This window comes from Phoca vitulina, unplaced genomic scaffold (assembly GCF_004348235.1).
Source record: "Phoca vitulina isolate PV1807 unplaced genomic scaffold, GSC_HSeal_1.0 scaffold36, whole genome shotgun sequence".
Classification (NCBI taxonomy): domain Eukaryota; kingdom Metazoa; phylum Chordata; class Mammalia; order Carnivora; family Phocidae; genus Phoca; species Phoca vitulina.
In genome coordinates this window covers 16,532,698-16,549,050 of record NW_022589739.1, presented here as the reverse complement: position 1 = coordinate 16,549,050, position 16,353 = coordinate 16,532,698, and the positions used below count along the sequence as shown (strand labels likewise).

The following is a 16,353-nucleotide window of genomic DNA, read 5'->3' as shown; positions in this document are numbered from 1 at the left end:
GGGTTTAGGCCCCTCGATCAGGCTCCCTACCCAACGGGGAGACTGCTTCTCTTCTCCCTCTACTCCTCACTCTCCCTTTGCCCAATCCCCCTCCCCCGATCATGCTCTGTCTCTCTCTCTCAAATAGATAAATAAAATCTTTAAACACAAATACACACACACAATGAGATACCACTACACATAGTCCAGGGTGGATAGAATTTCAAAAAGAGTAACAGCAAATATTGTTGAGGATATGGAGCACCCAAAACTTCTATGATAAAATGATACATCACTTTGGAAAAAAGTGTTGCAGTCCCTTAAAAACTAACACAAACCAACTCTATAACCTGACAATGCCACTCCTAGGAATTTACCCAAGAAAGATGAAAATATATGTCCATGAAAAGATTTATATAAAATGTTCATAGGTTTGGAGTGCCTGGGTGGCTCAGTCATTAAGCGTCTGCCTTCGGCTCAGGTCATGATCCCGGGGTCCTGGGATAGAGCCCCGCATTGGGCTCCCTGCTCCGTGGGAAGCCTGCTTCTCCCTCTACCAGTCCCTCTGCTTGTGTTCCCTCTCTTGCTATGTCTCTCTCTGTCAAATAAATAAAATCTTTAAAAAAATAAAAATGTTCATAAGTTTATTCATAATAGCCAAAAACTGGAAACAGTCCTGGTGTCCAGGAATAAGACAATGGATAAACAAACTGTACTATATTCATACAGTGGAATACTACTCAGCAATAAAAAGGAACAAACTATTGAGGCACCTGGCTGCCTTGGTTGGTAGAGCATCTGACTCCTGGTCCTGGGATTGTGGGTTTGAGCCCCACGTTGGGTGTGGAGATAACTTAAAAATAAAAAAATCTTTGGGGTGCCTGGGTGGCTCAGTCAGTTAAGCATCTGCCCTCAGCTCAGGTCATAATCCCAGGGTCCTAGGAACGAGCCCTGCATTGGGCTCCCTGATCAGCAAGGAGCCTGCTTCTCCCTCTCCCTCTACCATTCCCCCTGCTTGTGTTCTCTCACTCTCTTTGTCAAATAAAATAAATAAAATCTTAAAAAAATTTAAAAATTAAAAAATAAAATAAATCTTTAAAAGATTTGTTTAAATTTTAAAAATTAAAAAGGAACAAACTACTGATACAACAGCATGGTTAAATCTCATTTCTCAAAAGCATAAATCTTTTGTTTGTTTTTACTCAATTCTTACACAAGCATGAATCTTAAATGGATTAATAAAAATTTTATATCTTTTCAATTTTAACTTTTAATACAGTAAATACCAAAAGATTTAACTCACAAAGCTCTTCAGGGTCCTCAATAATTTTCAAATATATAAAGGAGGACATGAGACCAAAAAACGTGAGAACTTCTGATCTACTAAAAGTTGAATATGAGCATGCCCTACAATCTAACCATTACACTACTCAACAGATACACAAACTCTTAATTTGTGTGTACTAGAATATGTACAAGAGGGTTATAACGTTTGTAATAGCAAAAACCTGAAAACAATATCCAATAACTGAAGAACGGATAAATCAATATATTCATACAGTAGAATTCTAAACAGGAAAAATAAATGAACTATGTCTAAACCCATCAACAGAGATAATTCTTGGGAATATGGATGATATATATTTGACCACAATGAGTGAGAAAAGCAAGTTGAAAAATAAATACACACAGTACAATTCCACTTATATAAAATATAAAACAAGCAAACCTAAACAGTGTATTTTTAGAAATGCACAGGGTAAAAAGCTAGGAAATGACAAACACTAAATTAAGGATAGTGGTTATCTCTGGAGAAAAAGGAAGAAGATGGGATGAGGGAAAGGCACAGAGGGGGCTAAAAGTTTATTTAATGAATGCTCTTAACCACAGAACAGTCCTCCTTTATCAATGTCATAATTCTCTTCAATTGTCAAGCTTTAAGTTGGACTTTTTTTTTTTTTTTTGGTGGACAGCAAAGCAAAGTTTATTGAGCAATAGCAAAGTGATCTACAAAACTCCCGAGGAGGGAGGGGACCCCAGGGGTTTGCCCTAAGTTGGACATTTTTTTTTAAAGATTTTATTAGACAGAGAGAGAGCGTGCGCGCGCTCGACGTATAAGTGGGGGGAGGCGCAGAGTGAGAGGGAGAAGCAGACTCCCTGCTGAGCAGGGAGCCCAAGATGCGAGATGCGGGGCACAATCCCAGGACCCTGGGATCATGACCTGAGCCGAAGGCAGACACTTAAGTGACTGAGCCTCCCAGGCACCCCTAAGTTGGACATTTCTAGAGTAGTGAAAGAACAGAGAACATCCATCTGATTGGCAAAACTAACTAAATGAACTCCAGTGATCAAATGGATATCAGACAACAAAACCAGACTGTCCTCCTGTCTGCTTTAAAAAGGGGGTGGGGAGAGGTGGGGGAGGGATTGCTACCCAGAAGGTCAAATAGCCTCAAACCATATTTCATTTTGCGAAGACTATCTTTTTTTTTTTTTTTTTTTTTAAGATTTTATTTATTTGTTCGACAGAGAGAGACACAGCGAGAGAGACACAAGCAGGGGGAGTGGGAGAGGGAGAAGCAGGCTTCCTGCCGAGCAGGGAGCCTGATGCGGGGCTGGATCCCAGGACCCTGGGATCGTGACCTGAGCCGAAGGCAGACGCCCAACGACTGAGCCACCCAGGCGCCCCTTTGCGAAGACTATCTTACCTAGAATGTCTCCTTATCATTTTGTAGAAATAAATGAATTCCAGTCATAAAAATTTTTACAGCAGTATCAAGATTTTAACATGCACAATTTTAGAGGTCTGTTTTGTTTTCTGAGTCCCTTCAGTCTTTCCTCTTGCTGTTAAATGCAGCTTGCTCTGAAAAGTTAGAAGAACTTTAAGATGGAGTCCACACCTATAATGAGTCAAAGATTTTTCCAGTCATGCAACTGAATTATTTCAACCTTAAAGTACTTATTTATTTTCATTGGGTAAAATGCCTCTTTTGAGTCTTATGAGTGCATTATAGGGATAAATAAAATGATGCTTATAAAAATTCTTCAAAATTTTCAGAGAGAGGGCCTATATTAAACTTTATTATTATTTTTAAAGTTTCATCCTCTAAGAATAAAATGTATGGTGTAATTTGGCATACTCTAGAGTTTACACAACAGGAAATCAAAACTGCTCAAAACTCAACTTTAGACTATTTAGAGGGACTATTACTCTCTCCCTCTATTTCAGTTACTTATTGCTGAATAACAAACCACCCCCAAACTTCATGGCTTTAAAAAACAATTTATTATTATCTCTCATGGGAAGAACACAAGCAATGAAAAGTGCACCAAAATATAAATGTAATACATAAACGGTCTGTTTTGGCAAGAGTACAGTATACGCAAGGAAAGCAGGAATTATAGGGAAAAGGAGGAACAAAGACTGAAGAGTTTAGAATACACTGGATCACACAATGAGTTAAAAAACTACGTAACTACCAGAAAGGCAAAAATTAAAGACACACCAAATGTTAGTGAGGGAGTGGATGAAATGCTGTAAATGTAAAATACTACAATCACTTTGAAAAAAGGTCTGGCAGTTTCTAATAAAATTGAACACACAACTACCCTCTGACTCAGTTATTCCAATCCTGAGTATCTACCTATGAGAAATGAAAATATATATCCACAAGAAGACCTGTGCAAGAATGTTCATAGCAGCTTTATTTATAATTGCCAAAACCTGAAAAAGCCAGGTGTTCAGCAATAGGAAAACTGATAAACTATGGTATATTCATATAATGGAATACTACTCAGCAATAAAAAGGAACTACCAAAACATGCAACAACATTGATGAAATCTCAAAAACCACATGCTGAGTGAAAGAAGTCTTATACCAAACAGTAAATACTGTATGATTCCACTTATATTCAGTTTTAGAACAGACACATCTAATCTATGGTGGGGGGAGAAAAAATCAGAACAGTGGCCACCCTAGAGAGAAGGGGAAGGTGGAGGTGAGGATTAACAAGGGGCATGAGGAACTTTCTTGATAGTAAAGTTCCATATTCTAATAGAGGTTTTGGTTACACAACTGTATGCATTTCTCAAAATACTGAGAATATACCATAAGATCTGTGCATAACATCAAATATAAATTTTACATCCAAAAAAACCCACAAAGAATTGATCTTTAAGGGTGCCTCAGTGGCTCAGTCAGTTAAGCATCTGCCTTCAGCTCAGGTCATGATCCCAGAGTCCTAAGATTGAGTCCGCATCAGGCTCCCTGCTCAGCAGGGAGTCTGCTTCTCCCTCTCCCTCTATCCCTCCCTCCTGGTCGTGCTCTCTCTCTCTCTCAAATAAATAAATAAAATCTTCAAAAAAAAAGAACTGAACTTTAACTGATGATATGCATGTTGAAGGATTTAGGGGAAAATGTACAGATGTCTGCAATTTACTTTGAAATGTATCAAAAGATAAAATGAATTGATAGAAGAATGGATAAATGGACAGACATGCAATAAAACAAGCATAGGGGCGCCTGGGTGGCTCAGTCGGTTAAGCAGCTGCCTTCGGCTCAGGTCATGATCCCAGGGTCCTGCTTCTCCCTCTCCCTCTGCCTGCCGCTCTCCCTGCTTGTGCTCTGTCAAATAAATAAATAAAACCTTTAAGAAAAAAGGTGTAAAACAAGCATAATAAAATGTTAAAATAGAATCTAGGCAATAGGTGAACAGATATTCACTGCAAAATTCTTGCTGTTGTGAAAATATTCATTTAAAAAAAAAGAAAGGAGTTTTCGTGCCATGTTAGAATTTGGCCTTTATCCTTCAGTTAATAGAAAGTCCTCGAAGGGAGGGGTACCTGGGTGACTCGGTCTGTTAAGCGTCTGACTCCTAATTTCAGCTCAGGTCACGATCTCAGAGTTGTGAGATGGAGCCCCGCATCAGGCTCCGCACTCAGTCGAGAGTCTGCTTCTCTCTCTCCCTCTGCTCCTTCCCCCTCTTGCACACGTGCGCGCTCTCTCTCTCAAATGACTAATCTTTAAAAAAAAAGTGCTCCAAGGGAAACAGAAGTACCTAACTCTGTAAGGAGTAATCACTCAAGGCTTAAAGAGGTATCCACTGAGAGAACGTAGCTACAAATGACAAGGAAACATCATGTGCAAAAGCAATCCCACTGAAAACATCTAAAAATTCTGGTATATTCTCAATATATTCAAACAATGAAAGAAAGAATGAAAGGGAGGAAAAGAAAAGAGAGGAAAAGTCCGTTAAAGTGAGGAGTCAAGTAAGTCAAGAAGGAAACCTCCCCCAAAAAAGTTTAACCTTCCCCCCACCCTCCCCAAACTCAGTGGTGGCTCCTAAGGCCTTTCAACTGACTGGATGAGGCCCACCCACATCACTGAGAGTAATCTTTACTTAAAGTCAACTGATTGTAGATGTTGACCACATTTATAAAATACCTTCACAGAAACACCTAGATTAGTATTTGATTAAATTAATGGATACAACAGCCTAGCCAAGTTCACACATAAAACTAACCATCACAGATGAGGTGGCCACAACTATAACACAGCATGATTTACTTTTTAGACTTATTTTGACTAGATTTCAATTCAACTAGTATTTATTGAGCACCTTGTATTTGCCAAGCACTTCACCTCACTGTGCACTTTCACACGTATCTTGCCATTTAATTCTCATAACCCTCTTGGATATCATTATTCTCATGTTATAGAAAATAAACTGATACAAAGAATGATTAAGTGATTTGCCCAAAGTCACAACATTCAACTGAGCAAAGTTCAAATAGAAATCTTGATTCTGGCTCCAAGTCATTATACCATGACCTTTCCCTACAATAAATATGTAGGACTTTTGTGTCACTATTAACTGCTTCTGCTGTCTCTTTTGGGCTCTATCATTTTGCTGGGTCCTAAAATGTTTCTCCATGCCTCTACTTCTTTTAAAATGCTCTTCTGCACTACCTAAAACTCTCCAGGTCAGGTTTTTTTCCCCACTAATGGGGAAACAGTTGGCAAAGGGACAGGGTAAACCCAAAATCAAAGGAACAACTTAAAAATTTAACCTGAGATAATAATGCACTGGGCAAGACTTTCATTTTTTTAAAGATTTTATTTATTTATTTGTCAGAAAGAGAGACAGAGAGGCAGGCAGGGTTAGGAGAAGCAGGCTCTCTGTTGAGGAAGGAGCCCAATGCAGGACTAGATCCTAGGACCCTAGGATCATGACCCAAGCCGGAGGCAGACGCTTAACCGACTATGCCACCCAAGCGCCCAAGACTTTCATTTAAATAGTCACTATTCTATGTATTCTGGCTTAGTAAAGTTCCCCAAATTACCATCTGAGGTATTCGTTCTTCTTATTTACCCATATACCAATTACTGTTCCATTAAAAAAAAAAAAATCTATCATTTCTTCCAATATGTGCTACCAAATGACAATTCTTCCTAGTTAATATCTTGGACAACATGGGTAAAAACTAAGTCAAGATGAGACTTCAAAATGCTCTTTGCCTTCAAGTATTAATAAGTTCTAATGACTAACTATAGACCTAAGTGTGAAAAGTGGCTTGAGGGGCTCCTCGGTGGTGCAGTCAGTTAAGCATCCAACTCTGGATGTCGGCTCAGGTCGTGATCTCCAGGTTGTGAGATTGAATCCCGCATCAGGCTCTGCACTCAGTGGAGAGTCTGCCTGAGATTCTCTCTGTCCCTCTCCCTCTGCCCCTCACCCCCGCTTGTACACTCACTCTCTAAAAATAAATAAGTAAATAAAATCGTTAAAAAAAAAAAAATCAAGGCAAAAACTGTTGGTGATTATTCACTGCACTCTGTTATTCAGTTCATGTACAGACAGCCAAGTGTGTAGCTCAGTTGCCTCCTTGTCTCCTGGTGATGAACGTATGTGATATTTTACAAAAATGAATAAGCAAAATAGGGAAAGAGCCAACAATGATGAAAGTGTATCAAAGAAACAAAAAGTGATAATATTGGAAGTGAAATTCCAATCAAACATAAACAAAGTTATCAAAGAAATAGCTGACAATGACAATGTTGACCGCTGCCATTCAAGGGACTCTAGATATACAGCCGGAGGAACTTAGTAAAGGCAAACTTATCAACATAAATGAAAAAAGTGGTTGTGAGAAAAGGATGAAGATGGACCGGAAGAAGTAACTACAGCAAAAAAACTCTGCATTAGAAGAACTCTCAGAGATATTTCACAATACTGAAAGTGCAAAGAGTAAAATGTTGAAACTGAACCAAACTTAGGAGTATGACAATTCATGAAGGCATAGAAAAATTACTCATTCCATATCATATGTTACATGACAAGAAAGCCAGCACTGTTCAAACTACTCTTGATCAGTTCTTTTACAAAGAAATAATACATTTTAATTCTCAATGTTTTTAATGTTTTAAATTACAGTGTACTAAATAACAGTTTCGCTATTTTTTCATTTCTCTATATATGTTTATAACGAACAATAAGAGGGTTTATGGTGTTTGACAAAGAAATTTGAAGGTCACAGAACAATTTTAACTTTTCCCATTGATTATTAAGACTACTTTGCCAGGTTTTAACTTGCATGGTCACTACCATAAAGAGTGAGGACTGCCTGTATCTATAACTTCTGCCACACCAAGGAACATATTATTTCACAATTATAATTAAGAGGAAAAACTCTACGTTTTCCCCTGTCCTTACAATCTGATCAAACAAAAAAGCAATTTGGAAAAAAAAAAAAAGAAGAATTTGAACTGATCTTGGGTGATATTAAAAAGGCAGATTTTCAGGTATTTCAGTGACTCAGAACTGCTGCCACATCTGAACATGCAATTCCGGAAACTCATCTTTTTATTATTCAAAATATACATAGCCTAGGGCTAAAAGATAGGATTCTTGAATAATTATTCAATTTGTCCTTTGTGATAGTGTACTATCTCACCTGTCCTCATACCTTGCATGCAGGGACAAAACGATGAAAGTGTGATAGAATATGGCATATAGTAGCTTTAGAATCAGACCTCAACCTGAATACTCTCTCTACACCATATTTTGCAGCCTTAGGTAAAAAAATCAAAGAGGGGCACCTGGGTGGCTCAGTCAGTTGAGCGACAGACTCTTGATTTCTTGAAATCGGCTCAGGTTACGATCTCAGGGTCTGAGATTGAGCACCCCCATTCCAAGCTCAACAGGGAGTCTGCTTAGGATTCTCTCTCTCCCTCCCCCTCTGCCCCTCCCCCATCCCCACATGCAAGTGAGCACTCACTTGATCTCTGTCTCTTTCGCTCTCTCTCTCTAAAATAATAAATAAATCTTTAAAAGGAAAAAAAAGAATGAAAGAGAGAAGATATATGAAGTGCTTAGCAAAGTGTGGTACACAGTAAGTACTTAGATATGGCTATTATCTCCATTATTATCTTTAATATTTCTATCATTAATGTAAATATTGTAAGAATGATAAAACTACATTTTTTTTCAAAGATTATTTATTTATTTGACAGAGAGAGAGACAGCATGACAGGGAACACAAGCAGGGGGAGTAGGAGAGGGAAAAAGCAGGCTTCCCACGGAGCAAGGAGCCTGATGCGGGGCTCGATCCTGGGCTTAATCCCAGGACCCTGAGAACATGACCTGAGCCAAAGGCAGACGCTTAATGACTGAGCCACCCAGGCGCCCCTTAAACACACCATTATTAACCAGCGTATTTTTGGAAGATCAAGTTCTCTTACTCCAAAATATGACATATACCCACTGCCTCCTGGATAAGAAGACTTGACCTCAACTTCCTCCCAATAATTTTCTCCCAAGGTACATGTGCAAAGGACAACCAACATTCACTTACCCTCTTCTTGCACCCCCTGATTCCTATGTCAAAAGCCTCCCTGCAGTCTGCTCAGTTTCCTCCTCTGAGGACGGTAAGACCAAAAGCCATTTCCCATTTCTCAGAGCTATCTGGCAGAACAGTAGTATCTTGCACTCTCATAGGTCACATGACTTAACTGTCAGTTTTCTCTTGATTCTAATCCTTGGTTCTAAACTAAGAGCCATTATTACCTATATCCACCCATAAATATGCAAAGGACCTAAAGGCCAACTAAAGTCAACCCCTTTTTTTTACTCAACAATTCTCCATAAAAAATTCATGTGAGTTAGTTGAGCAATGTCTGTTTCAACACTTTCAGTGACCTCTAGCTCTCCTCAATCCATCCGATGATTTTTGGTTTAAAAGTTCCCTTATGTTGAAGCAAAATCTCTCCCCTTACAGTTAGTTTCCACCCATACACTCTAATTCCACATTCTAGAGAAATCCAGAAAGTTTAACTGCTCTATATGACAGCCCATCCAAAATTTGAGGACCCCTGAGTTTCTCTTTTCCATGTTACACACTTCCAATTCAGAAAGCATGGTTTTAAGTCTCTTCCTCTCATGGACCTTCTCTGGACCACGTATGGGCTTGCCAACATGATCTAACAGCAAATTGGTATAGCGCTTCCTTGCCAACATTTGGGCTGCCAAGTAATTACACTACAAATGATCCCTTTGCCCATATACTTCCATTACTACGTAAAAATTATTACTCTAAACTAGTAGTTCTGGGTAAGTGACTCTCAGCCTAAATCATGGTTTAAAAGGAATGGTTTAAAGTCTTGAACACTACTAGGAGTTCGGTGGTTTTTTGTTTTTGTTTTTGTTTTTTTAATTTAGTCAATTACTGTGAAAAGAATAAGGTAGGATCAGCTGGCATGAAACTCTTGCCTCTTTCTTACAAAGCCAAACAAACGCCTGGGGAAAGGACCCAACAATGGGTAGGTTAGCAAAGAAGAGTTGCTTCCTGTCCTGAGAAAGTGGATCCAATTAAAAGAAGAAACAGCCAAAAAAAATCCTCTGTACTTTGCCAGAAGCAGATAGGTACCCAAAGAAGGATCAAACATTGTGCTCTCAAAACTTAACCAAAGTACACTGCATTAAAAAAAAAGTGGCAGATTTTTCCTGTGCTTCCCTAGCCTAATGGAATAAGACACACACACACACACACCCCCCACACACACGCCCCCAGGGGGAAACGGGGGCCTGTCGGGGGCAGCACCTGGAGAAGCATGTTCCCCGAGTCCTCAGAGGGTACAGTCAGTGGAAGTAGCGCCCTCAGATGAACCCTAACCCTTAGGTAGTCGTAAAGGAGGCAGAGTGGCGCAGGGACTTGGTCCCTTGTGCTCTTGAGAGCCTGGCACCTTCCCTGGAGGTGACCGAAGAGGTCCGACGAGAACAGACAAAGAGGAAGGGAAAGATCTGGGAGTTTTCATGGTTGGGGTAAGACTAAGCTAGGACCTGTTCCTTTCTCCTGTGCCCTTAGGCCGAAGGGGGTGGCAGCGACAGTAAGAGCAGGTGTCCCGGGCCCTCATTCTAACGAGCCGAGTCCTCCACTCTCCCAACCTCCTCTTGGGCCGCCCCAGCCTGCCCCACTCCTCCCCTCCGACAGGAATTCCCATCCCAGCCCTACCCTTCAGGCCTCCCCTCAGGTCCAGCGGGGGTTCCCCACTTCTCTTCCACTCCCCCAAACTCAACCCCCCCCACACCGTCCAGACCACGGCACGCCTCACCCGACACACTGGATTCCCCCCATCCGCTCCCCTCCTCGGCAGCGCTCCCATTCCTGCCCCCAGACCAGGGCTCCCCACTCCACCTCCCCGGCCAGGCCTGGTGCCTCCCCTGGCGGCCAGGTCCGCCCTCCGCCTTCCTCACGCGGCGTCTCCCCTCAGACCGGCGCCCTCCCTCCCTGCCTCCCGCCTCAGGCCCGGGCGCTGGCGCCCGCACTCACAGAACTCGGCGATGTACCAGGTCACCGCGTAGTTCTCCTCGCACCAGTCCAGCGTGGACGTCGTGGGACCCCAGTAGCCCTCGCGGTCCGCGGCCGGAGCCATCGCGCACGCTACCGCTGCCGCCGCCGCCGCCGCCCAAGCGCTCCTCCGCTCGCTGCGCTCGGCTCCGCAGGCTCCCAGGCCGGCTCTGGCCCTGCTCGCGCGCTCACCGCACGCCCTCCCCGAGGGGCGGAGCCGGCGCCGTCAGCGGCAGTGCCCGGCGGGGAGACCCCGCCCACCGGCGCCGCCAGGCCGCCCGAGCCCTGCCGGCGCCCCGCCCATCCCGAGGGCGGTGGGGTTTCCCTCGGCCCCTTTCTTCCCAGGGAAGGGCTGTGATCTGGCCACGGGGGCGATAGTTCCCCGGGCTGCCTGTCCCGCTCAGCCACACCGCTGGCTGTAGGTCCGGGGCTCCTGATAAGCCTGAGGCTGCTCTCTGTCTGGACGTGTCTGAGCCTCTATCTCTGTGTCTGTGTGCGTGGTTTGATATTTAACTTGGGCGGGGTGGGTTGAAGACTTCGACAAGCTCTGGCTTGATAAAACCTGTGCAAAGATGCACTTCAGTGTCTTCCTTTGAGGGCAGGCCTCAAACGGAGCCCGGAAACAGAACTCTCCCAGCCCCGGGGAATTCTAGGGAATAGTGATTTTCTGATAAAGGTATAGGTAAGTGTCTCTTGGGAACAAAGGGAAAGGGCAACAGCCCTGGAGGGAAAAAAAAAAAAAAAAAAGGAGGGGAGTTGAAATCCTATAAAAGAATGCAGCCAAAACACTAAAGCAGAGCTGCTTCAGTTTGGGCTTCCAATCCCAAAGGTTTCCACAGGCTACCTATAATTTTACTCTACTCTCCAGGCAACCAACAGTCTCCCCTACTTCCAGCCTCAAGACTCTTAATACTACACTGTGCGGCCGGAGGGATCTTTAAAAAAAACACAAATGCAACCGTTCCTGCCCTTGTGTAGTGTTCAACTACACGAACTCTTCCCTAGCTCAGAATGTGCTGGGGCCATTCCCATTTCAGCCATTCCCATCTTTGTCCCTGCTGTTCAGCTGGGACTGCCTTCCTCTCTTCTCCATTTGGCTAACTCCCACTGGCCCTTTAAAATCCAGCATCCTGGGCGCCTGGGTGGCTCAGTCGGTTGAGCAGGTTGAGCATCTGCCTTCCGCTGGGGTCCTGATCCCAGGGTGCTCAGCGGGGAGTCTACTGCTCCCTCTGCCTGCTGCTCCCCTGCTTATGCTCTCTCTCAAAAATAAATAAAATCTTTAAAAATAAAAAAAATCCAGCTTCCTGAAGCACTTCCTAATTGTCACCCCCAAAAGCTCCCTTGCCCTTTGTTCATAACCTCCAGTGATACATCCTGGTAAGAAAGCTTGCTGTTCATTCTTTATGGTCAAGGCACCCAGGACTCCGCCTGACCAAGCAGTTTGAAATGAAGATTATAGTTAAGGATGATACAATTGCTATTTTCTAAAGGAACTAGTCAGGGGCGCCTGGGTGGCTCAGTTGTTGGGCGTCTGCCTTTAGCTTGGGTCGTGATCCCGGAATCCTGGGATCGAGCCCATGTTGGGCTCCCTGATCAGCAGGAGGCCTGCTTCTCCCTCTCCCACTCCCCCTGCTTGTGTTCCCTCTCTCGCTGTCTCTCTGTCAAACAAATAAACAGAATCTTAAAAAAAATAACAATAAAAGAACTAGTCAGATAAGGTGCAATCACAGGTAAAAGACAAAACAAGGGGAGATGTGCCCACAGCCTCTCAGCAAAGTGACCCTAGCGGATGGTAGATGCAAAATCTTTACTTTCAGGGTGCTGAACCTAGGAATAGAGGCAGTATGTATTAATAGAAATAGCAGGATATCTGAAAATTTTCTTTCCAATAGCAGACATTGAGCTTCTGCTATGTACCTGGCCCTTGGCTGGGTGCTGGAACACACTGAAGTGAATAGGAAAAATCCAAGAGGGCCAGTCTCCAGAGAAATAAAAGTCACTGAAGTGTGGGAAAACTTCTATTTCTAAGCATTTTTAAAATCTCAACCTCTAAAATGTTTTGTGTATGTTTTTAATGTGTATAATAATCATGTATATATAAGTTATAAATGAATAAATATACATATATTTGTATATTCAAATTGAACCTGCAGAAATACATACTCAAAAGTGATTTGCTGGAGTTGGAGTGCCTGGCTGGCTCAGTCAGTAGAGCATGCGAGTCTTGATCTTGGGGTTGTGAGTTCAAGCCCCATGTTAGGTGTAGAGTTTACTTAGAAAGAAAATCTTAAAAAGAAAAACGTGATTTGCTGATGAAATTACAATGAAAACAGCGTAGAGACCACAAAAGTAGAGTGTGATAGTATTTTGCTTGGACTAAATAAAAAATTAGGGTGTTGTGGGGTACCTGGGTGGCTCAGTTGGTTAGGCAGCTGCCTTCGGCTCTGGTCATGATCCTGGGGTCCTGGGATCAAGCCCCGCATCCGCATCTGGCTCCCTGCTCAGTGGGGAGCCTGCTTCTCTCCCTCTCCGGCTCCCTCTGCTTGTGCTCTCTCTCTCTCTGTCAAATAAAATCTTTAAAAAAAAAGATTTAGGGTGTTGTGGAAAGAACCCCTGACCCAGCCAAGTGATTCAAGACAGGAGATGAAGTCTTGACTAAATCAATACCCTGCACATTTCATCACATTTTCATCAACAGTGAAAAAAAAATCTACGGTGACCAGGACAAGATTTAGGAGAGAAAAATTCCCCTGACCAAGAAAACAGGTGCACAGCAGTAGTATCACTCTCAGAAAACAAAACGGATTTCATAGTACCATCAGCAATGTCTATCTTTCTCTCTTTCTAACAAAATTTGCCCAATTATAAAAACAATGCATAGAAATGTAAGGGACCCTGAAAAGCCAAAACTATCTTGAAAAAGATCAAAGTTGGAGGACCCACACTTCCCAATTTCATTACTAAAAAGCTACACTAATCAAGGGAGTGTAATACTGGCATAAGGATAAACATGTAGATTAATGGAATAGAATGAAGAGTCCAGAAACAAACCCTTAAGGTTTTGGTCAGTTGATTTCCAAAAAGGACGCTAAAACAATTCAACAGGGAAAGAATAGTCTTTTCAATAAATGGTGCTGTGACAACTGGATATCCACATGCAAAAGAATGAAATTAGATTCCTTCTTGCCACAGTAAACAAAATTAATTCAAAATGGATCATAGAGTTACATGTGAGCGCTAAAACTATAAAACTCTTAGTTTACATAAAAGTAAATGCTTGTAACCTTGGGTTAGGCGGTGGTTTCTTATATAAAATAACAAAAGCACAAGCAATGAAAGAAAAAATAGATAAATTGGGCTTCATCAAAATTAAAAACTTTTTGTTGCAAGTAATACCATCAAGAAAGTAAAAAGACAACCCAAAAGTGGGAAGAAATATTTACAAATAATATATCTGATAAGAGACTTGTGTTCAGAATATATAAAGACCTTTTACAACTTAATAAAAACACACACAAAAAATTAAAAATGGGCAAAGCATATGGCTAGACATTTCTCCAAGGGAGATAAATGCCAATAATCACATGAAAAGATGCTCATGGGGGCACCTGGGTGGCTCAGTCATTAAGCGTCTGCCTTTGGCTCAGGTCATGATCCCAGGGTCCTGGGATTGAGCCCCACATCGGGCTCCCAGCTCGGCGGGAAGCCTGCTTCTCCCTCTCCCACTCCCACTGATTGTGTTCCTTCTCTCACTCTGTCTCTCTCTGTCAAATAAATAAATAAAATCTTTAAAAAAAAAAAAGAAAAGATGCTCATGTTTGCCATTAGAGAAATGCAAATCAAAACCACAATGAGATGCCACCTCACATACACTAGGGTGACTGTAATCAAAAAAACAATAACAAATATTATCAAAGACGTACAAAAATTGGAACCTTCATACATTGATGGTATGTAAAATGATACAACCACTTTGGGAAACAGTTTGGCACTTCTTCAGAATACTCAGCAGAGTTACCATAGGACCTAACAATTACACTCTTAGCTATATACTAAGAAATTTGAAAACATGGCCGCAAAAAAATTGTACAAGAATGTTCCTAGCAGCTTTATTCATAATAGTCAAAGAGTGGAAACTGATGAATGGATTAATAAAATATAGACTATCCATGCAATGGAATATTATTTGACAATAAGAAGAAATGAAATACTGATGCATGATACAATATGAATGAACCTTGAAAACATTATGCTACATCAAAGAAGCCAAACACAAAATGCTACATATTGTAAGATTCCATTTATATAAAACATCCAGAATAGGCAAATCTTTAGATAGTAATAAAGTAAAGTAGATAGAAAGTAAATCAGTGGTTGGCTGAAACAGGGAATGGGAAGTGATTGCTAATGGGTACAAGGTTTCTTTTGGGACAATGAAAGTGTTCTAAAATTAGATGTGGTAATGGTTGCACAACTCTGAATATGCAAAAAAATAAAATAAAATTGTATACTTTATATTTTTTTAAGATTTTTTATTTTTTAAAGTAATCTGTATACCCAACATGGAGCTCGAACTCAACCCTGAGATCAAGTCTCACATCCACCGACTAAGCCAGCCAGGTGTCCTCGAATTGTATACTTTAAAATGTACAATAAGTATTCTAAATGACTGAACAGTATGGTAGATTAATTATATCTTAATTAAGCTGTTTTTCTTTAAGATTTTATTTGAGAGAGAGTGCACATGCATGAGCATAGAGGGGCATGGAGGCAGAGGGAGAGGCAGACTCCCCGCTGAGCAGGGAGCTGGACATGGGCGCAATCCCAGGACCCTGAGATCATGACCTGAGCCAAAGTCAGACACTTAACTGAGCCACCCAGGTACCCCAATAAAGCTGTGTTTTTAAAGAAAGTAATATATTCTTATATTGGAAAATTTAGAAAACTCTGAAAAAAGAAAGGAAATCACTCACAATCCCACCAACCAGCAATAACCATTGTTAACATGTAAGTATATTTTTTTCCAGCATTTTATCTATGGATTTTTTACGTACTAGAACTAATATTGCCTTTCTATTTCATATTTCATAAGCATTTCTCATGCCATTAAAAAATCCTTGTAAACATATTAATAGTTATATCATATTCGATATTATAGATATAACACAATGTACTTAATTGTCATATATCCATGTTACTATTCCTTTATTACTGAATATTTATGTTATTTCCAATCCCTGTATTTATTTTTCAGCTAACAAATGAGAACCCAAATTTCGGGAGTTTCAACCAGATTCCTAGTGAAAACCCTTTTTACTAGTTCCCAAGACAAAAGAAATCCAAGCTGTAAGCCATTTTTTCCACACGAGACCTGTTGCATCATTTCATAACTGCAAAGGAAAATTTGAAAGCACAGAAACCAAATGTGTAGGCTTACCACAGATTAAGTGATTGTATGATCTACACGTTACCTCTTGGCCTCTCTTATGGCAGGGCACATCTATGGTAGCCTGTCAACACTTAGCATGTCA

At 41.3% G+C, this 16,353-nt stretch overlaps 1 protein-coding gene across 4 annotated transcripts in view; it reads right to left on the bottom strand.

Annotated features, from left to right (window-relative positions):
- ACER3 (alkaline ceramidase 3) overlaps positions 1–11,009 on the bottom strand; it is a 148,828-nt gene extending 137,819 nt beyond the window's left edge. The window contains exon 1 of one of the 4 annotated variants that reach the window (XM_032426964.1): positions 10,805–11,009. In XM_032426964.1, coding sequence (XP_032282855.1) covers positions 10,805–10,907 — 103 coding nt within the window. In that variant the 5' untranslated portion in view covers positions 10,908–11,009. The remainder of the gene's footprint in view (positions 1–10,804) is intronic. The other 3 variants (XM_032426967.1, XM_032426966.1, XM_032426968.1) reach the window with 3 other exon arrangements.
- Between the last annotated feature and the right edge of the window lie 5,344 nt (positions 11,010–16,353).